Source organism: Scatophagus argus, chromosome 24, assembly GCF_020382885.2.
Source record: "Scatophagus argus isolate fScaArg1 chromosome 24, fScaArg1.pri, whole genome shotgun sequence".
Taxonomy (NCBI): Eukaryota; Metazoa; Chordata; class Actinopteri; family Scatophagidae; genus Scatophagus; species Scatophagus argus.
In genome coordinates this window covers 3,646,358-3,668,856 of record NC_058516.1, presented here as the reverse complement: position 1 = coordinate 3,668,856, position 22,499 = coordinate 3,646,358, and the positions used below count along the sequence as shown (strand labels likewise).

Here is a 22,499-nt window from a genome sequence, read left to right as displayed (position 1 = left end):
CTTTAGGCGAGAGGAAGTAACTAGTGACATGCAGTATATTCTCATTATAAACAGCACTGCTGCTTACCCATGATGGTGGCCTGCCATCCTCCGCGGTCCAGAGCCCGTCGATCATCACCCAGACCGGAGAAGCTTCCGAAGGAGAAGGTGCTGCGGGTAGGCGAGACATCCAGATGGTCTTCATGGAGCAGGAAAGGAACACCCATGCGGCGCTGACGCTTCTTCCCAGTGTGATGAAAGGGGATGGAGCCCTTCCTCTCACGGTCCTCACGTCGGTTTTTAAACTGAAGTATAAAGAAAATGTTGTAATACTGTAACAGGCAACAATATCTCAATTTTTTCCATTTAATAGATATTTCGAAGTGTCCATTTTCAGGTATTAGGGACGACCTCAATGCCAGAACCATCCGAAGCCCGGCGCAATCCATTAATTATAGTACCTAAAAGGACATTATTCCACTTAGATCATGGTCATTTACCAAAAAATAAGACGATTAATCTCTATGTCATTGCGTTTAGGGTTCAAAATGTAAAGTTTCTTCAATCTCCAATCCTGTGGTGAGGATGAGGTACTGCAGTACTTTTTTTTGTGTAATTTAATTTAATATAGATTATAATTTATGAATGAATAGGATGTATCTTAATTAGATATGTGATTTATAAAATGAAATATACATATATACATATACATATATAGATATTTGTGTGCTATACACATGTTTGTTCAACAAAGGATGGGTTAAATGCAGAGGAAAAATTCAGTGTGTATGTAAAATATATATACTGCCAATGAAGCTGATTCTTCTTAGATAGACAGATAGATAGATAGATAGATAGATAGAAGATAGATAGATAGATAGATAGATAGATAGATGTGCCCCGTCTGCATATCAGGCTCCAACCTTTTTGAAGATGTTCATGCCCAGGTCAGAGGCGAGGTCTGGGACCGCCTGTCGACGGAGGTTGGTCAGAGACACTTTAGCAAACGTCTCTGTGCTGAGAGATTTTCCCTCTTCATTGCATTTCAGACTCAGATCCTGTAAAACACAGCAGAGAAGGCTGTCAACGTAATGGTCGGCGCAGCATGGACATTTGGACATGAGTCCGGTGTCAGTACCTGAGTCTTGTGGGTGTTGACCAGTGAAGGCGTGGCAGCCACCATGGAGCTGCTGCGTGGTCGCGGCAGAGGTGTGACCAAAGGTTCCGGGGCGCGTTCAGGTCTCTCCTCCAGGATCTGTCTCAGCCGCTGCAGGTAGTACATCAAGGCCCAGTGCACACCCTCCTCCGTCCAGTGTGGCTGCAGTAGGCAGCGCAGCACAGCCACGTCAAAGTAAGTGGCATAACGTGCCCGCTGGGCCAGCGAGGCTGGCAGACCGGCAGGGGCTGAAGTCCTTGAAAAATGGGAAGCAACATGGCTTTTAAAGGCAAGAAGCTTTTTTTAAAAAAAAATGTAATCCAGTTGATTATTGTGTGCACACTGCAAAACTGCTTATAGTTAATGCAACATGAATTTTTCAGTGATGCAGGATTTCCAAAATATGAACAAATGTACATAATTAAACAGCCACAGGTGCACCCCAGTGAGTCCGTCTGTGTGACACCTCTTGTTTGCATCACTTTGAAATATCTTTGTCCCAATTTGAAAATGAGGAAAAGAAAAAAACAAATTATAGTAAGCTAACCTAATTCTAAAAATAATCCTGTAAATGGAGGGTGTGAAAGTTTCACTGAATAATCTTAATGAAGGAAAGCAGGGAATTTAAATGTAACTTTTATTGTTTCATCATCATTTATAAATCATGAAAACATGCCACAAATATCTGTGAGTTTGCATGCGATTTGAGCCTGTCCAGCACTGTTACACACCTAATTACCTACACAACAGGTACAGTATATCACAGCCCTTCCTGCAATATTATCCTGTCATCAACTCCCACCACACTGCTTCATTAATAATGCATCAAAGGAGGGTGGTAAACAAGGGCAGAGCCCCCCTCCAGTATCATTGGGACAGCAGTGGGGAGAGAGGGAGCCCGAGCCTACGTGAGTCCACTATAAATAAGCTGGAATGAAGGTCAGCGGTTGGCGAGCTGTAGAGCGTATAAAGCGCCCCACACTGTAGAGAAACATATTGATACCACGAAAGAAGGAGAGAGAGAGAGAGAGAGAGAGAGAGAGAGAGAGAGAGAGGCAGAGGGAGGCATTTCATCTTGACCGTTGTAATAAATGGAGAAGGAAGAGATGGTCGATATCTACATGAATCACTTTGAGAGCGGACAGCAGAGGGAGGCCGTATCATGTTCCACTGTCTCGCCAGCGGGCGCGCACGCACACACACACACACACACACACACACACACACACACACTGCCTGCTGCTGTTGTGTCAGGTTGCCACGGAGACCGAGTGACGACAGCCAGCCCTCCGACTCCATGCGGTACAGGAGAGATGCGGTTGCCATGGAAACTGCCTCAGCATCGGCAGTGCTCAAAATGCGGCGCCACAGGATGAGTAAGCTGCATTAATCACAGGAGCTGATGGCGGAAATGATTTTATCTGCTGAGTTGTGGGCACAAGAGGATGAGATACAAATACTTAGCTGTTGGGGGGGGGGATTCAGAGGATTCAGGGATGTGGATTCATATTTTGATTAGATTCTTGGTTTGAGATCTTCTGGTACAGCCCCCGTCCCTGTGTGGATTCATACGGGAGAAATCCAGCCACTTGAAAGCGTGAAATTACCTCCTTATCTCCACCCCCAAATGTCAAAGTTTTCTCTCTCTCTATCTCTGTATGTCTAATTTACATTCTGCCCACGTTTCTCCCTTATGTCCTAGTGCCAGAGCTTCTAAGCTCCAAATTCCCACCACCAGCACTCTAAAGAAACCAATTAATCTGTCATTGTTGAGTGTGTGCTTTGAAAGAATGGGGCTAAATCTCTTCCTTCCTGCATTAACACGTGACAGTTCGAAAACCCTTTGGTTTTGGCTGTATGAGGATATAACTAGTTTGAGGGAGGGGGATTTGGGCTTATTTTGATTTGCAGTCAGTTGCTGGCTGTCACTTTTTGCTGTCGGAACAAGTTGAGATGAGCAATGGATGGCTTATCAACCTCTCTGCTCCCTCTCCTTCTCCCACATCCCTTTCTCAGCCCACCGGTTGGGTGATTCAGGATGATGATAAATTGGCCATGATAAACTTAACACAAACCGCCCACAGAATGCAAATGTTTTGACGTGTTTATTTGGAATATATTTGTGTCTTCCGGTAACATGGTAACATTCACGCACTTTAAGGAAAACTGAGCTGAGCTATCAGAGCTATTAGATGTCATATGATTCATAATTTCTTTTCAACGTTTTTTTTTTTTCAATAAACAAAACTTCCGGGAGCAAAGAAAAAAAAAACAGACTATCAATTACAGTTTTCTGCCAAAACAAGCACAGATTGAGCTTTAGTCTGGAGGTGAAGGCTTGCCGTGAGCAGACCAAATCAAGCCGGGTCATGTCATGCCATGCCAGGGACAGTGCCAGCATTAGACATGTAGCACATTACTTCAGCGTAATTACTCTGGTTATGTGGGAACATGTCAAATGGATCTAATGCTCAAGCAAGGCTCTGTATATCTGTGTGTGTGTGAGTGTGTGCCGACTGAAGAGATAGCACTGCTTTGAGCAACACATTACACAGGGGAAGGAGGAGCTATTCATAAACGCTAGCTCTCACAAGCTAGTGGAGAGAGCTGTGCTGTGCTGTGCTGTGCTGTGCTGTGCTGTGCTGTGCTGTGCTGTGCTGTGCTGTGCTGTGCAGTGTGTTCGACAGACGCCGCCGCAGGGATAAATGTTTAGCCATCAACAAGATGATGGCACCAGCCCTGTATCAGTGCGGGTCATCTATAAATCACTTCTGCACTGCTTCAGCACACAACTGGCTTCTTGGCTACATCATCTGTGTATGCTTTTGTGACTTGTTTATCCCATTTCTTTTCCTGATACAATAATTTTTCTCTGAATCTAAGGTCAAGATAGCTGACACCAAATTCTGCATCAAGTCTTTGGGATAAACCTGTGTGAGAAATATGACACCAAACTGAATAATAAAGCACTTCCATAGATGTGAGTACATGCTTAGAAGAAAAGACGGTGTGGATGCTGAAACCCCTGGGGTTTATCATGTGGCCTTGTTGTATTTCCTGTTATGACACTTCTAACCTCTTCCTGCTTAACAGTGAGCCTGAGTGGGCATGACGCTTGAGCAAATCAAAAAATCAATGACGCACATGTGACCAAATGCTTCCCATCTGACCACTTCTGAAGGTTACGTTGATTAACAACACTCACTTTTTCTTGGAAGGGCCTTTGACTGGTGGGGCTTGTTGGGAAGGGCCACCTTTCTCTATTGAGTTGCCACGACGACAGCTCTGCTCTCCAGCCGTGGGGGAGGAGGAATCCGATTGGGCTGCCTCGCAAACCACCTGGAAGCCCTGTGGGCGGGGGGGAGAGAGATGGACAGATACTGCAGACAAACAGACACAGACAGCTCCTGATAATTAAAGGCTGTGAGGTTGGAGTGAGGTATAAGTCGTGACCCCAGCTAATGCTCCCACATGGCTGGTGCTAATGAATATGAGCAGCCAGACTCAGAGGGGATGTCGAAAGGGGGGAGGGGAAGAAGCCTCTTGCCTGAACATGTTCAATCGACATGGGAGAGCAAAATCTGACAAGATGTGAGCTAAAAACTCTCACTCACCATGGGACCCGGGTTGCCAGATCCACAGGGGCTGCACTGGTTGTTGACTGGGGAGTTCCGCTTCGCTGTTGAGACAGCCATAGCAGATTACATATGTTAATTATGAAAAAGATAGACTGAGTTTGAAAAGTCCATATGGCTGCAAGTAAGGATTTCTTTCTTCACCTGTCACAATGTTTCTGACGGGTTTGATGAGTGCAGTAAAGGCAGGGATGTCAGGCTGCCTGTGCTCCCACATTGGCTGCCATATTACCAGACCGCTTGCCAATCGGAAGGTCAGGTCCGACTCCTAAAGAAAGTGACATATTTATCATGTTAATTTCAGAGGAAGCAGATTTGCACATTTATGCCTTCTTCTCCTCAATCCATTGTCATCTAGCAACTTGTGAGACATACTAAACAAGCTGAATGACCTGAAATAGATCACGTTGTTGGAGCCTTTCAAAGTATACTGCTGTTATGACATGATTACTTACAAGATGCAGTAATTTATTGGTCAGCTGGGAAACACAGTGCAGTCTCAAGAGTATTGTGACCTGACTCTTACATACGGATCAATAACCTGGAAGATTTGATACTGTTACTAAAATCTTTCAAAATGCACAAATATATACAAATATATTTGCCTAAAGACTAAAACTGCACAGTTGATGATAATGCTATAAGTTGTTTTACTCTTATGAGACACCATTACAAGGCTGTACACACGTGTTTCACCAGGTACACACCTTTATCCGGTGAATAAGCGGTGCAAACAGGAACACAAACAGCTCCACTGTGGCCATACTCTTGTGGAACAGCTTGGTACGAGTGTGCTCATCCTCTTCCAGCAGGGAACCACTGTGCTGGGGCCCAGACCCTCCAAGCGCAGAGCCAGAGCAAGAGCCGGGAGCCCCCGGGGACGATCCCTGGTTTCCCACCGGCTGCAGGAAGGCACTGCTGCTGCTGCCCGCGGACCAGCCGTGGCCCAGGCTGGGCTCATGGTTGCACTCCTGGGCAGCCTCCAGCAGCATCCAGTGCAGCGTGTGGAGCAGCTTAGTCTCTGCCACGCCCAGCTTGTCCTGGTGGCCTGTGGGAGGTCAGAGGTCAGGGGTTAATGTTGAGTGCTGCTTAGTGAGGTGATGAATGGGAGGAATGAATTACTTTAGTGCATCTTGGTACTGTATAACTGAAGTTCTGGTTATTTTTCTCTTTTGTGAAGATTTTTTACCTTGAACCAACAGTAATCAACAGCAATATAGATTTTAATCCATAATGAAATAATAATAAATGTATAATGTTGACAGTAAGGCCAAGACACTTTTTTTTTCTCATTATCAGTGCTTTTGTCTATACATCTCAGTATGTCCATGATCAAGAAAAGTGATAGATCTCATTCGAACAATTTTTTAATTATTTTCTTCTCTGATTCCGATAATCCAGAATTGCAATGTTCTGTAAGGTAACGTTGTCCTGCGACTGAAAGAACATAAGTTTAGTGTTTTGTTGAATGAGGACAACGCAGACAAGCCTGTCAGCTCAGTGCCTAAAGCTGTGGTAATGTGTTTCCTCTATGTCCTCACCCAGCTTGTTCCTGTTAGACAGCAGGATGGAGGTGCAGTGGAGCACATGAGGCAGGGCCGCCTGGACGAGCTCCCAGCGGGAGATGCTCTGGATGGCCTCTGACAGGGCCGGTGACAGCCCGTGGAGCTTATTCTCCACCAGCACCCGCTCAAAGGACTGGGGAGGCAGCCAGAGAGAAGGAGAAAAGAGACATCAGCCAGGAACTAAAGCCTCTTTCTTTGACTATCTAAATGTCCCACATTGCCCCAAGCAAGCCAATGCCTGTGGGAGAGACAGTGGCAGCTCTGTTTAGATCCAAAGGGATCTGGAAAAAAAAGTCATTATGGATATGAGTTTCCAAAGGTCTGGCTCCAGGGTAATAGGAGGAAGCAAGGGGAAAAACTAATTTGCTAAATGTAAAATCAAGAGCCCACTAGATTTGCAGGTGCATTGAGGTAAAAACAGATTACCAGGAAGCGATTATCGCCCCCCCCCCCCCCCCCCCCCCCCCCCCCAATCACACACATGCATTATGAAATAACTTACCACACAAGATGCTTCATACTGTTTTCCCAACTTTGGCCGCAGAAATGCACTGAAAAATAGATTAAAATGATAAATCTGGGTTCTGTGCATAGCATTTTGTCCAAACATGAGCAGTCATTTCACTGCAGCTTATCTTTCTTTAGCCCACTTTCTGTGTAAATTTTACAGGTGTGACATCATGCAGTCTGCGTCCATTCACGGTTCACATCTTGCAGAAAAACACATCGCACACCTTCCTCCATTTAAATCATTCAGTGAAACCAGTGACACGCTCAGTGCCACGGTTACCCATTCACGGCTTGATCCATAATGATGTAATACATGCATTTTGAAGCATATTAGGATAGAAAAGCAGGCGCGTTTTCGTGTGTCATGCAGCTTTGACGCGGAGCTGTTAAATCCTCGATCTTCCTCATTTTCGGCTATGACAAACACCTGTTATCAATTCCCAGTGAAGCACACACTAACCTGGTTTGCCTCCATAAGAAGGTCTGGATGGGGAACGGTATTCCTTTCCCGCACTCCGGCTCGTTGTCGTCCAGGCTTTTCCTCTTCACCATTTTTGCCGGACCTGCCTGCTTGCCCGCCCGCCTGTGTGCGGCCGCCCGGACGCGCGGCGGCTGCTGGCTCTGCCCAGGTGACCAACGAGCTCCGCTCACGACATGATTGGGTTCGTCCTGCGTAAAATGGCTGCAAGTGTTGGTCGGACGGCGGCAACAGAGAGAGAGAGAGAGAGAGAGAGAGAGAGAGAAAGCGAGAGAGAGAGAGAGAGAAAGCGAGAGAGAGAAGGGGGTGGGGGGGTGTAGCGCTCTGATTTCAGCACCTCCCTCACCGGACAGCGACAGTTTTGATCGGCGTGCTAATTTATCTGCGGCGGAGCTTAAAGACGCAGGGTGCAGCCGGGCCAGATGTTTTCCTTGTCAGCCCTTGTCTGTTTTGCGCGTCCTCAGATGAAATGACACAGAAACGCAGCGCGTAACTGAATCACAAACTACAGCAAAAATAAATGAAGAAAATAAAGGCTATGATTTGCATCCGGATGGTGCAGATACACGAGGGACAGTCCGCCATTTGAATATCAACAGGTTGTTTGATAACCCAGAAGGTGATGGCTTGTAAAAGACAAAATAAATAATACACTTTGAGTGGGGGAAGACGCACAATGCAACACTGTCATAAGCTGTATGACACAACTAAGGATGCAATCATAATTAAAAAGAAAAGCAGCATGAAGTAAATAATCACCAGGCAGAATGAATCCTGATAATATTTACTCCTGTATTTTCTATTATGTCCACAACAGCCATTTGAGCTGCTTGAATAGTCTGCCTGAAGCACAGACAGGGCCATGGATTTGGATTTTAGTATCAGTGCTGCCTCTTGTTAACTAATTATGAAGAATAATAACCACAGCAATTCCTAAAAAAACACTTGTCTTCATTACATGTATTTTTCACAATAAAAGTATTAGGGTAAATCTAAAAGACATACTAGGAGAACTGCAGTGAGCATCCTGGGACATAACTTATTTTTATCACAGATTTAACAGTTTACACACCAGGCACAGCAATATTCATTCACGAGAAACTCGAGTGAACCAGTTTTCATTTTCTTTATTTCTGTTGTCGTCACCCTGTGGGAGCATTTGTCATCAGTACGTCTCAAACATCGGAAAAGTGTGCACACATCTACATGGTCTTTTAAATACACTTACACAGGCAAAAAGGAGGGGGAGGTGGAAGGTATAGGAAGCACAGAAAAACACTGCAGGGGTAACTGACATCGGCGGGTGGAGGAAGAGGAGGAGGGTCAGAGGAGTTTCACAATGGTGAGTAGAGAATATGCTAGAACAGTTTTCTTTTTTATTCTTTTTCTTCATGAATTCTAACAGCTGTAAGTTGAGGGTTACTCCCCATTCTTCATTTCTCTGTCGCTTCAGCTTCCGTTTCCTGTGAAGTTTCCCCGTTCGGTCGCACAAACGGGCCAAGTAGCTGCTCTTTCGTTGGAATGTTTTCATATAAAGCTTCGTCCTTTCCACTTTTCAAACAAACTAAACAACCCAGAAAGAAGTTTGGGCACAAGAATGCATCCTGGCCATTTACACTCACACTGAAGGGTTTAAGATTCCTCCGAGTAGATCTAATTTATTTGTCAGTTATTTGCCATGCCAGCATAACAGCATTGTTGCAGCCTAATAAAATCACAGAGCTAAGGTAGGTAAAACAAACAAAAAGAGCAGCCCATTGGTTTGCCAACCAAGGAGAGAGAGAGAGACAGAGAGAGAACTCTATTGGAAAGCTAGCCTTTAGCGCTTGGCTCAGCTGCAATGGTTATCCACATTTAAGTGCTAATAAGCCAGTGCAGCCACAAGAAACGTACAAAACTGGAACAACTTCCACTACAGTGACATATATAAAAAGATAACAAAACAAGAGAACACAAGTTGTCCAACCAACAATTTCAGCACATATCAGGAAATCATAAGTTTTAAAACCAACCAACAAACAAACAAAAGTTCATGTCCTTTGACTAAAAAAAGTCACATTTTTTGCAGACATGCTCAACAATTCTTTTGCAGGTACAGTTAGACGCCATGTTTCTGTAACTTTAGTCTCTCGCACAGTTGTATCTTTAAAGACTAGTATCTAGCAGTTATATCTTGCATTCGGTACCATATAAATTCTGAATGGACATTATGCATGAGTTTCACCTTCAGCCCCATACAAGTGAAATGTGATGCTTTACACACACAAAAAAATTCTATACAATCCTAAAACCGTCAATGCCTTCTTAGACAAACATCCACTCAAACTTTAGCATTTGGCCTATCTAAAACAAAAACACAAAAGTCCATGAGTGACCTAAAATGAGCAAATGAATGAAATACGAAGAGTGGCTGGGCGTGAATGAAGAATAATCCTCGAATTCAGTTTATAAAATCCGGCTGGAGGGGCTGAAAGGGCTGCTGACAGACGAGACAGTCAATCAACTACAACTGTAGAACTTGTGGGATCAAGCGTGTGTCTGTGTGTGTCTGTGTGTGTGTGTGCGTGTGTGTGTGTGTGCGTGTGTGTGCGTGTGTATGTGAATGGAGGGGGGGGGGGTCACAATGCAGTGAAGGACCTTGGGAGAACACTAGATGAGTGGTGAATGAGATTGATGGCAAGAGGAGTTGTGGATTTATTTGAGGGTATCCAAAGAGGAGGCAGCCCGCTTATAAGCCCTGCTTGGCCAGGGCGGCGGTGACATCCTGGGCCAGCGTGGACAGTTGAGGCGACTCCAGGAGGTTGACGCTGCCAGCGGAGGACAGGCGTGGGGACGTGCCTCCTGTCTCGACCCCAGGGGAGTGGGTGACGATGATTTCTGCGCCATGATCCACCCGGGCTTTGGCTGATTCCCGGAACGTCAGCTTGTGGCTCTCGATCTGGGGGGTGCGGAAGAAAGACTTTCAGTCAGGTTCTTTATTGTTGCAGAAACATGCCACGACACACACTCTGCATGCACAGGATAGTGTACTTGTGTGCTTCTTTTTTACCATGATATTCCCTCCTCCGGGAGTGTGGGTGGCATTGGTCAGGGAGCCGACTTTGGCATGGGCCTTCTCTTTAAAGTCCAGCTTCACATTCTCAATTCGCACGTTGCCTCCCCCTGGGAGCAGGACAGCAACAAGGAGAAGAAAAGCATCAAACCCACAGGGCACCACTCGCCTGCAGGCCAGCGCTTCTCCTGAGACGTTCACTCAGGGCAAAGAATCTCACACTACACACTGCAGTGCACAGGAATGACACTGTGCTTTTCTGCTCACCATCTTGACTCTGCAATACACCATCATATCAAGGCTGTATGATAAGGTTCAAATCACTGGTGGCCACTTTCCACAGGTTTGCAAATCTTAAGCAGGTGATAATATCCAAATGACCCCACCTTACCACAGAATGTGCGTCAGAATTTTATTATAAATGAATGTTTTGCACCAGAAATATGCAAAACATGATAAGATCCTATCACTATTGCATGAAAAATCATATTGCAATGTGAAACATCCTCAAGCCTCACATTAAATCGAAATATTTTCATCTGTTGCTGTGATGCTGTGCATGTGCAAAATAAGCTGAACTCAACTAAATGAGCTTCTAAGTTTTGTTATTAATCTCTACAGGATGTTAGATAATCTCTCGTTGTGTTTTATCCTCTTACCATCGACATCTAATCTCAGTTCCCATATGTTACGCTATGATGCAAGATAAAGACTTCCTGACAAGTAAACCTTCATATGAAACAGAAACTGCAGCTCAGACTGCACAGCACCTGGTCTGTGGTGGATGTTTGACATGGAGCCACATTTGGAGGTGACGTGGCTCACGTCGACCTTCTTGCTCTGGATTTGGACCTGCGGGGCAGCAGCAGAAAACACATATGTATACCAGCAAAGAGCATGACACGCTTTACAAACCTCTTGGAGGGATGAAAGCTACAAAAAGAAACAGACGTGAAATACAGTGAAGAGAAAGTTAATACATTTTGTGGCAAAAGAGAGAGTTTGGAGAGAGGAGGTCTAAATCAGCTGTGAGATGACACAAGATGAATCTGTGGACGAGGGCAGAATAAGTCGATCGACGTTCATCTTCACAAGAGACGCAAAGACGCCGAAGTCGGCTCCCTGGAGAGAGGTTAGCGTGAAAGCAAGCAGCAACAGTTCCGACTTCAAACAAACACACCACACGGGCACTATGGGACGCTACAGGGAAGTGCTTCAATTAAACTTTATTGTCCGTGGGTGATATGAATTAGAGTAACGCATGCTGTAAAGATGTGTTTACACTACGCAGAGATACTGTACGCTGTGCCTAACACAAATATTAAATATGTTATGGTTGTAAAATGCTGGCAGATGCTGGAGTTGAAAACACAGCTGGTAAAAGATGAGAGAACTCCAAATCCACGTTCATGACTGAATGAATAGGTTTGTTAAAATGAGAAAACTGGTGAGAGGCTTTTGAATGTCTTTGTGTGACTCACATTTCCTCCGCTTGCTGTGTACTGGATTTTGTCCATGGAGCCACATTTAGCCTGAACGTGGCTAAAGTCCAGCTTAACACTCGGAATCATGACCTGGGAATGACAGGGTGACTTTTATAAAAATAAACAGCAAAACACTGAGGGCTTCTCAAACTGGATGGATGGAGAGGGAGGGTGGGAGGGGGGCTTAATAATGGCTCCCTTTTCTGGCCCAAAAGTAATCCAGTAAAAGTGTCCCAATTTTAAATCCATGACCTATCAGTCTGCCGGCACTCACTTGACCGCCGGAGCCCTTGAGATGTAGCTGATCTAAACCAATGAATACAAACCGAAGCCTCTTATCGATGGAGTTTTTATGCATTTATCAGAGAGCAGAAGCTGCACTTTTAGTGCTGTAATCCATGGGGTCTTGAACTTGTCCCTGGTTTGAACAGAGCTGCATATCTGAAAGAGTTTAATACCAAAGTGCAACATCCACTCACTATTTGCAGTAGTAAAGACAATAAATGAAAAGAGGGTGCAGACTAACAGCCAAAAATATCATTTCTAAGAGGGAGGAAGAGAACTTTGCTTCTTTGTCGACAAAGAAGTAAAACAGAATTGTTGCACTGTGGAAGCAAACCTTTCTGCCAGTGACAGACAAACACATGGGTGGACAGATGAACACATAAAAGCAGCATGAGAGAGAGCCACATGAGCCCCAGCTGAAAAGAGAAAGAAAGAAAGATGAGGGAGAGGAGAAGAGAAAGGCGTACATACATTGCCTCCTTTGGGCGTGTGCTTCAGATTATCCTTGGAGCCACACTTTGACTGAACATGACGGAAGTCCAGCTTCTCTTGCATAATCTGAACCTAAAACAAAATCGAATTTGAACAAAAAGAAAACACTATATGTGCCTTGTTTGTGAGGTGAGTGATCAAGGTGTTTTCACATGCATTTACAATTTAACATGCATTTACAATTTGTGCCAATGTACAGAGCTCTGAGAATAGAAGAAATGATTTCAGGAGGGATTTTATGTGTCTTTGTCCAATTCCTTTTTTCCCTTTGTTTGTCCAAATAGACGGCAAAAATTAAACCAGTGGGTGACACACTTTTAAAAATGTAAATCTTAGTTCTGCAAAAGTTTCTCAGAGCTACTTTGGAGGCAGGAATAGTCTCACTGGCAAAATTAAACTAATCAACCTTTTTCAGCTGAATACATTTTAGCCTGATACAAAAGTAGAAAAGCAAGAGATAATGGATGAATATTACAAATCCTCTACCTAAACACTGAAAACAAACCAACAAGTGAAAAAGTAAGTTTTGGGGGTTTAATGCAGCCAGTGAGAGTATTTCTGGCTCGTGCATCAGTTTGTGTTGTCTTGCAAAATAAAAAAGAATTTTAAAAATGCCCACTCTGTTGTTCAAAGAGCCAAAAAAGCAAAGAAAGAGAACGAAAAGAAAACTGAAGGAGGTTCAGGGGAAACACACAAGAGTCCTGGCAGCAAGCCTCCATCTCTGGTCTACACCAACCTGACCTGGATTCTTTTGACAGCTCATCCTCTCACCTGTACACACACACATATCGATGAACACACAGTTCTTACTACCTCATCCCCTCCACAGCTGCTGCAGCACAGACCCCTGCAAGGTCAACCAATGACAATGTACCTCCACTAAAACAAATACTTTATTCTGATTATTTAAAAAAAACTCAACTCCATGAGCAGCAACAGAACCCCAGTCTATGCTCCACACAGCCTGCTGTGCTGCTCCTCCAAGTCGTGCGTCACCCAGCTTCACTAAAAAATTCTGCCCCCATGTCACATTTCTCCCCAAAGAGGAACGAAGAGCTAGGAAAAATGTCAATTTCACACCTCCTCCTCCATGCATCACTGGGCTTAATGAAAAGTGTCACCTCTGCAGTGCTCCAGGAACATTAAGACTGTCTATTGCCTTGCTCATGTGATTAAAAATGAGTCTATTAGTCAAATGCACATTTGTTATACCTCTCTTTTTAGGGAGCTAGTATTTTCGTTTTGGAACCTATGAAATGAAGAGGAGAATGCAAGGTGAAATATTTTCATTCTGTGTCCTTGATGCAACTTCTCAATAAGTAATTCCACTTGCAATTATTAATACTCAGAGCCACAGGGAAAATCTTACACGCAGATGATGAAAGCAAACCCCCAGGGCAAACAATTCTGCAGACTGACTGCTCCTTCAGAGGATTCTTAAGAGAATAGCTGCCTTAAATCTGCTCCTGAGATGAACATATGGTTTGTTTAGTACATCTGAAGCTGGTTTGCGTCCTTCTTCAAGGAGGAGAAATTTGAGAAAGGTAAGGAAGAGGGAAGACAAAGGGAAAGTCAGGAGAGGAGGCCACAGGCAGCTGATGATGGAGATGACAGCAGACAGGGAGAGGACAGTCAGAGGAAGTGGCAGCAGAGGTTTAGAGGCGGGTCAGACGGTGAGTGAGAGTGAAGATGAGCACTATTTGACATTTCCACAACTCACAGACAAAAGAAAATACCACTTTAAACTCACAATTTATGTTTCTTTTTACAGAATCCGTTACAAGTCTTTGTATAGTTTGAACTTTGTCGTGGAATCACATATCGTAACACGATATGTGATCACACATCACACATAACAAACAAACAATTTATCTTGATGCATGATAAATGTATCAGTCTACCTCAATTTACAGTAAACAGTGAGAGATGATATCACAAAACTACTCACTACTTATCCTTTTTCAGACAAATGAAATGTTTTATAAGGTGAACACTATAAATGTGTCCTTTACTGTCATCTTGTGGCAGAATTCGGTAACTGTAGTTGAAAGCCTGAAAGACTTTATTGCATGTCTTCAAAGATTTCTTCCTCCTTTTAAAAGACTGTTTTTGTACATTGCAATAGGTTTGTCTCTTTCTGTTCGTTGTGAAGATTTCCAGCTAGTGTGATAAAAAGATTCCTTATAATACATGAATCCACACTTGAATAGCGTGTTTGCGTGGTTACCTGCCCGCCTTTCGGCTGGTGCTTCAGGTTGGCAGTGGACCCTATTTTGGACTTTACATTCTTCAGGTCAGGCAGGGGCTGATTGAGAACCTTCAGCTGCCTTTGGGCGGAGGAAGGGGACTTGGGCGGGGTTCGGATCACCGCCACCTTCTTCTCCTGGAGGACGGCGAAGGACTTGGGTGTGTGGCTACCAGGGGTACGTGAGCCAGGGGTGCGGCAGGAGTAGCTGGGGGGTGTGCCAGGTGTGACGGCAGAGCCAGGGGTGGAGGCGCCGCTGCGGACTGATCGGGAACGGGCCGATTCCGTGCCTTGAGAAGAAGAAGAGATATTGCTGAATAACAGTGTGAAGGAGAAGGAAGAAAACCCTTCCTGGAGACAGACACACTGAGACAAAGAGAAAAAGGGAACAAGTACGAGATAGCAAAAGAGAGAAAGACAAAATTAGAAACATGAAAACATTAGATGGATTGGAGTGTATGATCCTTCATCCTGTTTGGATGACAGTGACAGTGATAAGAAAACTTAACATGAAAGCTGTCATCGTTGCACCAAATTTGCTCTGTTTCCACAAGATAAACAATCCAGGCCAAACAAGAATGTCTGATAATGAGCAGGAAAGCACACACATGAATTCATTTAACGCTGGCGGCTTGTTGCTAGGACACTGCAGCAGGACCAATAGGATTTTAGCCAACAACATCCTGAATGAGAGCAAAAAAGCAGCAGTCTGTTGTCATGGATCCCACCTGTTCCTCCGATGAGGTAACTGCAGGTTTGACTAAGACAAAGTCAACACAATGTACATACTGATGGAAAATGAAGGTTCTTTAACCGTTTAAGCTATCGGCTTTTAGAAACCTGCACATACCCTTCAGAAAAATGTACGACCAAGAAGAATGAATGAATGAATGTTTCATTAATGGATGATGTTCACTTCTGTACAGAATGTAAGTCCTTATCAAACTAAAATAAGACCACTACACTCATATAGATGGCGTATGTTGATGACAGGTGTGTGATGGGTCAAACAGGAGCTAACTGGTGATCTACCTGCCATACCAGGGGCTCTTCCAGACCTGCTGTCCGCTCTGGACTGGAACGCTTTGGAATGGGACAAGCAAAAGGACAGGGAGGGAAAAGAGATGGTGGAGTAGAGAGAAGCAGGGCAGGAGGTGCAAGGTTTGGGGAGTTAAAATTTAATAAAATGATTTTTAAAAAAAAGTAACTGGGGAGAGTCAAGTGCAAGAGTTTCAAGAGGCAATCTGTCGCTGTAAAGTAAATTTAAGAGGCAAACTCGCTCGAATATCCTGTATTGCACAGTGTGTTCATCCTTACAGGTTGGCCTGGAGGGTGTGCTGTTGTCCTCTTGCTCAGCAGCAGGTATGTGGCGTGTCAGGGATTTGGCGGGCCTGGGCAAGGACGACCTCTTCTCTGGACTGCGGTATGCTCTCTCCTGAGTGAACACACACACACACTGAGGAGTCAGTAAAAAAGGCTCAAGCGCATGTATGGACATCGGTTCCTGCTGCCTATAAATCCCCTGCTTTCCTTCCTTTCACTTTACCTTCTCTGCCCATTTGTTTGGCAGAGGGGACTGGCGGGCACATGCAGAGGAAGGGCGGACCTCACTGAGCTCCGCCTCAACAAGGGGGCTCCGTTTAAGGCTACAGGCAGAGCCGGGCCGGGGAGGATGGTGATCGGACGCCCGGCGCTGAACTGCCATCTTTAACAGAACAGCCCGCGTGGGGCTCTGGACCAAAGCCATGACAAGAGGCAGGGAAAGCATGCAGGATGTGAGGATGATGCAGGCAGAGGTGACAAACAGATGGAAAAAGGAAGAAATGAGATGAGATGGAGTGGAGAAGGAATGTATGTATTTATGATTTAAAAGGACTACATGCAAGTATACTGTATGTCTTGTTATTTCACATCTTCACCTGTTATTTTTTCTTTTAGCAAAGCTGCTAGCTTAAGGTTTAAGTAGTGCAGAACTAGTTTAGTTAATTTATGAATCAAGAAATTGAATCATCAACATAAGTGATTTTCTCTTGAGAAAAACCTTGGATGATGGAGTTTTAATACAAATGCACTTGAATGAAAAGATGAAACCATCAGCCGCTGAGTGAGAAGCACAAAATGTTGTTGCTTAAGGTGAAAAATGAAGAGGAAGGTGCCCTTGTACTCCACATTACAAGTGTTGCTGAATAAACAGTAAAATTAAGTCTGCCCACTCTCATTTGACTTCCATACTCACAGATTGTCTCTGTCGAGACTGGTGGACAGAGGCAGGCATGCAAGACAAAATGAACGTGTACGCAGAGAGACATAAAAAGACAGTCACTGTCAGGCATGCAGAAATGGAAACCAAAGGAGGAAAATATGGAGTCTGTCACGCAAAATACAAGCCACATAATGCAATGCAGAGAGACAATACAGTACAGTGACAAAATTAAATGAATAATGAATGAATGGTTGTTTAATGAATAAACAACCATCTGGAATAATCCAAGTAAACGGAATTAATTAAACGAAAAATCTGTGTAACAGAACAAAGATTCAATTCTACACTATCTACACCTTTTACATTCTCCTTTATATGCTGAAAAGACAATCACAGGCACTGCAGATGGTCATATTTGGTCGCACTTACAGTGGTCCTCTCCCTGGACTGGTGGGCCACACTGAGGGGCTGATGGCTTTCCACACCTGCAAAGAAAAGAGTCCTGTTGTAATGACTGGTGCAAACCAGCAAGGGGAGACATTTGCGAGTGTGAATTTTCACACAAAGCACACATAAACTTCCAGAATAGTCCACGCGTAAATGACACCGTTATTGAGAGAAAATGGTGTTTGCTGCATTTGCTCAAACAGCAGACACACCCAGATCACAGAGAGCAGTGAAACACCCTCCACACATATGAAGCATCACATCACAACATTTTAGTCACTCTTAACTTTACATTGATAGACCCCTTTCACACCAGCTGCCTGGACACTCATCTGTCAACATGCAGCCACTTCCAGCAAATACATACAAATGACCATTAAAAGAAACCAGAGGAGCAGCATGTTAAATCACAGTTCACAATGGCATCAGTGAGCAGAAATTAACATGATTATGAGGCCAAAAATACAATAAAAATATATATGCATACACAAAGCAGTTGAGATCATAAAAAGACCGAACATGATGTTTTAAATATGGGTGAGCAGCACAGGATGTTTGCCAGCTACATTGCATCTGCTTAATTTGTCAAAGAGCCATCGATAGAGAGAAAGAGCAAAGTCATCAAAACTTTCAATATCTCTAATTGTTTGCAGCAACAATTGAAAGCCGAAATCATACCGACTTTGAATTTGATTGAATGTCCCTGTGCAGTTAATTCGAAGCCAGTCTAAATATAATACAAGGGGCATTGTTCACAAAAACTGGGTTGCACTCTCTCTATCCACAGCACCGAGTCCTGGTGAAGAGTGTTCACCTGTGGCCTTGCGTCTAGCAGAGCCGTGAAGCAGAGCAGGCCTAGGATGTCTGGCTGCCGCTTTGGCTACACTCTTTCGAGACGGAGAACGACTTTGAAGGGCTGACACCTTATTCTGGTCAGCCCTCCTCACTCCTACTAGCAAAGAGGAGAGACAGAATTATACCAGCATGCATACCTTGGCTAAACGTACTGCAGAGAGGCAAATCTGTGCTTAACACTGAGTTACAAGTGACATTGATAAGGTATAAACAAAGTACATGACAGTACTTCTTGAATACAGAATTGGAACCTTTTTTCTTCTTCATCTCCTCTCTTGGTGGATGGTGACTGGTTACTTTGCGGAACACTTTAGTCTCAGTGACGCCAGGGCGGCCCCTTCCCCTGCCAGGGGCCCGTTTAGCGGGTCTGTCCGCCACACGTGTACTGCTCGGACTCTGGGTCCGAGGAAGGGCTTCGATATGCTCAGTCATGATACTTTTGTCATCATCTGTAGTGGAGAGGAATTAAAAGAGGACTAATTCTCCAAAGTCTGAGCTAATTAGGCAGCTTAGTTCAAAAGACAGACAGATTGTCTAGCAACAAGCTTCATGGTGTTAGCTAGATTTTGGCATAAGATTTTGACATTACATATATGTGCATTGAACATATATATATTTTAAAACATATATGTCATAAATTTTATAAGTGATTAATCTACTAATTTTACAAGCTCTGGGTACCTTGTGAGTCCATCCAGCCACTGTCTGTGTCTAGGAGGGAGACGTCCATGGTGGTTTCATCCTTAGCTGCCTGACTGCTCTGACAGAGCACATCAGAAGTTTCTTCCACCTCTTGACCGATCTCTATGTCTTTCTCCTCTTCCTTTTCACCCATCCTCTCCTCCCCCTCATCCTCTTTGTCCATTGTTTTCTGGCCTTTCTTTCCACCTACCATGTCAGAACCAACTTCCTCCACTGCCTGCTCACGTGTTTGGTCTTCCTTTACAACCCTGTCCTGCCCTTTTATCCCTTCATCCCAACATATCTGTATGTCTTCTGCTACTTTATCCTCTTCCATGTTTTCTTCTTTGGTACCTTCAACTGGTTGTTCATGATCAGAGCACGGTGACAAATGTGAACTGTCTGTCGCAAGCTCCCCATCATCACTGTTTTGGGCACTATGAGTCCATTCTTCTGCTCCAGACTTGGAATCTTCTTCCAACATCTGATCACCCACCATCAGAATCACCTGCTCTTTCTTTTGCTCTTCCTTCTTAGCTTCGATGATTAGATTCTCCGTCTTGGTGGGTACCTCAGCCTCCTCCATCATCTCTTCAGGTTCTTCAGCAATCTCAATATCATCTTCTTCGTCTGCTTCTTCCTCTACTTGTGCTTGAGGGATAATGATGACTGGGGAGGATATGTGTGGCCTTGGTGAGCATTTATCCAGAATCGCTTCCTGTACCTGGATTTGAACATTTTTCTCATCTAAGGGTTTTCCAGGGCTTGAATCCTGAACAGCTTTTGAGGTCTCTTGCTTTTCTATCCTTTCAGGTGTCCCACACTCACTTTGAGTCTTCTTCTCATTTTTTTCTGTGTTCTCTGACTGAGTTACTGCCAGTTCTTGTTCATCACTTCTTTCTTCTGATTCCCCCTGCTCAGATTTCTGCATTTCCTTGTCTAACTCTGTCTGTTTATAACTAATCTTCTCAGCCTCTGGATCATTTTCTGCTGTGTTCTCTGGTAAGACATCTTTCCTTGCCTTCTCTTCAGTGATTTGGGTTTCTGAGGGTGTATCATCTGGGGACTTGGGTGTGGTTGGAGTTGGGGGAGCCTTGCTTCCAGTTTCTGCAAGATTGAAAGTAAAGGAATTGTCTGGCGGGATGGGAGAAGCCTCCCTGGAAGGATCTTTTTCAACATCTACCTCAGGGATTGCTTGGATCTTTATGTCCCCAGGCAGGCCACTCTCCAAACGAAACTCAGTCAATCTGTCTTTTGAAGAAGTCATTGGGAGTCTTAGGCGATCAGGTTTTACTCCACTTGTCACAGCTTTTTCAAGAATTAGATTAGTCTTTACTGGTATGTCTTTCTTTTCAAGAGTTGTTTTTTGAGAGATTTCAGGAATAATTCCTTTATGGTCTTGTTGCTGAATTACTTTTTGAACACCTTCAACTTCCATGACCCCAAGCTCCGCCTCAACTTCACTCGCTATAGAAGGGAAATGCTGGTGTGGAGAGTCCCCAGGACTGGGTACATCAGCAGGAGAAGGCATGGGGCCTGAGTACTCGCTGAAGACACAGTAACCCAGCTCCTCTAGCTGGGCTTCGCTTCCCACCGTTCTCGAGGGCTGATCTCCCAAGGCGAGCCTGGCCAAAGAACTCCCCACCAGAGCTGATACATTGGTGGGCATGGACTTCCGTCTCATTTGGTCAAACTCCCTCTTCTCTAATGATGGCCGAGGCAGGGCTCCAGCCAAGTCCAACATCTCCGAGAGGTTGCCTGAATGTTCAAATCTAGAGTTGTGTTTATCACAGGATAAAGGAGTATCTACTTTAGTGGGGATATCTTCAGACGATTCTGTGGTACTAATGGAGACAGCTGGAAGAAACTGGTGTTGGCTCTCCACAGATGGTGTTGAAGGGTAAACCTCAGATTCATCAAAGCTTCCACTGATTGGACATAATCTTCCAGAGAGGGACGTTGACTTCTCTCCAGTCACTGTCTGTCCTGCCATAGATCCTACAGTAATGTTTAGGGAGAGACTCCTTTGTTCTAATGACATCTTACCAGGAAATGTTATGGGTTTTCTCTCCTGCTGTTCCTCAAGCTTCTGCAAAATGCTTTCAGTTCCCCCACTTAACGTTGCCCCTGCTGCTGTGCTGAGTTCGTAATAGCTCTGTGTTTGTGATAACTCCTTTTCCTGGCTTTTTGCGGATGTCTCAAAGTAGGTTTTCTGTCCTAAATCGTGAGCTGCAACAATATCTGATGTAGCTTTCAATGTTGTGTCAGGTTCTGGACTTGACTTGACTGTTTCTCGCATTTGGTCCACTTCTTGAATGTCATTTGCTGGTGCCTGATGCGGTTTAATGTCACTGCCATTGCCTTGGCCCTCTTTATATTTCTCACCAACAGCTGCAGGTTCTTCCTTGTTTTCATCCACAGGGACTCCTGATTTGCTTATGAGGATGATTCCCTCTTTGTCTTCCCCTTTAAGATTTTCTAACTCCTCAGAATGTAGAGGTTGTTTTGCTTCTTTTACTTTGGACTCTACAAGCAGGCCGCTCATGGTGGCCTCCTCTGCTACATCCTTACTGCCATGGTTACCCTGTTCAATGGAGGACGTTTCAGAGAGCTCTTTCTCTGTCACAGAGGGAGCAGGAGGTTCAGTTGAGGAGAAATCTGCACCTTGAGGTGTTGCTCTTTCAATTGCCAACTGCTTCTGACATAGCGGTACCACTGGAGTTTCATCTTCTTTCATAGCAGATTCGCAGGATGCCTCACTGATAGATTCTTCTGGCTGGGCTGTGAGTTTGAAGGATACTGTACAACTTTGTACTGAGTCACATAAGCTAAAAGCTTTGCTTGAAGCACAAAAGCTAGCCAACAGAGTCAAGCTGAAGCCTTCTGCACATAGATACAGTAGCTGTTCATCAAGCAAAACACACAGCACAGTGTATTTTGTAGCAGGCAACACAGCACAGGGGGGTTTTACAGCACCTGAGATAGCGTGCAGAACTGGAATGAAGGGATGAGTTGCATGATGTTAGATGAAAAGAAATAAATGTACACAAATAAATTGAATTCCTATTGTAATACACAAAGATTGGCAAAAAATGGTCATCCTGATTCTAAAGAAAACTAGTTTGATGTGATTAACATAAAATTAATGGTGTCATTACAGTCTGTAATGCAAGTACAGGATTACTGTGGATGTGAATGAACCTATACAGAGATTAGAGAAAAACTGCTAAGTAAATATATTCTTGATTCAATTGATCTTACAGATAAGGATGATGATACATGTCCAATGAAGGTGGATTCTAATGCCCAAAGTGTGTTCTTTAATAACAATAGGAAAACAGAATTATCCTTCACCTTGAGATGGAATGAAAACGACATCGAAACTCAAAACAAGTGATATACAGTAGACATACAGTACATTCAGTATTGATC

General features: G+C 44.2%; 2 protein-coding genes across 22 annotated transcripts in view; both read right to left on the bottom strand.

Moving 5' to 3' along the window:
* The window catches only part of LOC124055640 (protein unc-80 homolog), a 37,138-nt gene extending 29,603 nt beyond the window's left edge, over positions 1-7,535 (bottom strand). For all 18 annotated transcript variants that reach the window (XM_046382616.1, XM_046382618.1, XM_046382624.1 and 15 more), the window contains exons 1-10: positions 7,306-7,535; positions 6,838-6,886; positions 6,312-6,468; positions 5,478-5,818; positions 4,915-5,038; positions 4,750-4,814; positions 4,341-4,483; positions 1,118-1,391; positions 903-1,037; positions 68-284 (exon numbers count right to left, since the gene is read on the bottom strand). In XM_046382616.1, the coding sequence (XP_046238572.1) occupies positions 68-284; positions 903-1,037; positions 1,118-1,391; positions 4,341-4,483; positions 4,750-4,814; positions 4,915-5,038; positions 5,478-5,818; positions 6,312-6,468; positions 6,838-6,886; positions 7,306-7,397 (1,597 nt within the window). In that variant the 5' untranslated portion in view covers positions 7,398-7,535. The remainder of the gene's footprint in view (positions 1-67; positions 285-902; positions 1,038-1,117; positions 1,392-4,340; positions 4,484-4,749; positions 4,815-4,914; positions 5,039-5,477; positions 5,819-6,311; positions 6,469-6,837; positions 6,887-7,305) is intronic.
* Positions 7,536-9,908: 2,373 nt separating this feature from the next.
* Positions 9,909-21,927, bottom strand: LOC124055338 (microtubule-associated protein 2-like). 4 transcript variants are annotated; one of them, XM_046382080.1, is made up of 12 exons: positions 19,068-21,927; positions 18,638-18,835; positions 18,346-18,483; positions 17,514-17,569; positions 16,428-16,613; positions 16,199-16,316; positions 15,914-15,964; positions 14,864-15,171; positions 11,857-11,949; positions 11,146-11,227; positions 10,373-10,485; positions 9,909-10,261 (listed from the first exon to the last, which is right to left on the bottom strand). In XM_046382080.1, the coding sequence occupies exons 1-12, from the start codon at positions 21,802-21,804 to the stop codon at positions 10,052-10,054; spliced, it is 4,290 nt and encodes a 1,429-aa protein (XP_046238036.1). In that variant the 5' UTR covers positions 21,805-21,927; the 3' UTR covers positions 9,909-10,051. The 4 variants fall into 4 exon arrangements, with proteins under 4 accessions (XP_046238036.1, XP_046238035.1, XP_046238037.1 ...); XM_046382079.1 differs by lacking the exon at positions 15,914-15,964 and adding an exon at positions 12,616-12,708; XM_046382081.1 differs by lacking the exon at positions 16,428-16,613 and adding an exon at positions 12,616-12,708.
* Positions 21,928-22,499: the final 572 nt, after the last annotated feature.

What these genes read in the sequence shown, in the direction of transcription:
- LOC124055338 (XM_046382079.1), bottom strand. Translation starts at nt 21,804, where the DNA reads ATGAAAGAAGATGAAACTCCAGTGGTACCGCTATGTCAGAAGCAGTTG. An exon ending in GGAGATGAAGAAGAAAAAAG is followed by an intron (nt 18,484 to 18,637) that starts GTTCCAATTCTG and finishes CCTCTTTGCTAG; the next exon opens with TAGGAGTGAGGAGGGCTGAC. An exon ending in ACCAGCCGAAAGGCGGGCAG is followed by an intron (nt 12,709 to 14,863) that starts GTAACCACGCAA and finishes ATTTTGTTTTAG; the next exon opens with GTTCAGATTATGCAAGAGAA.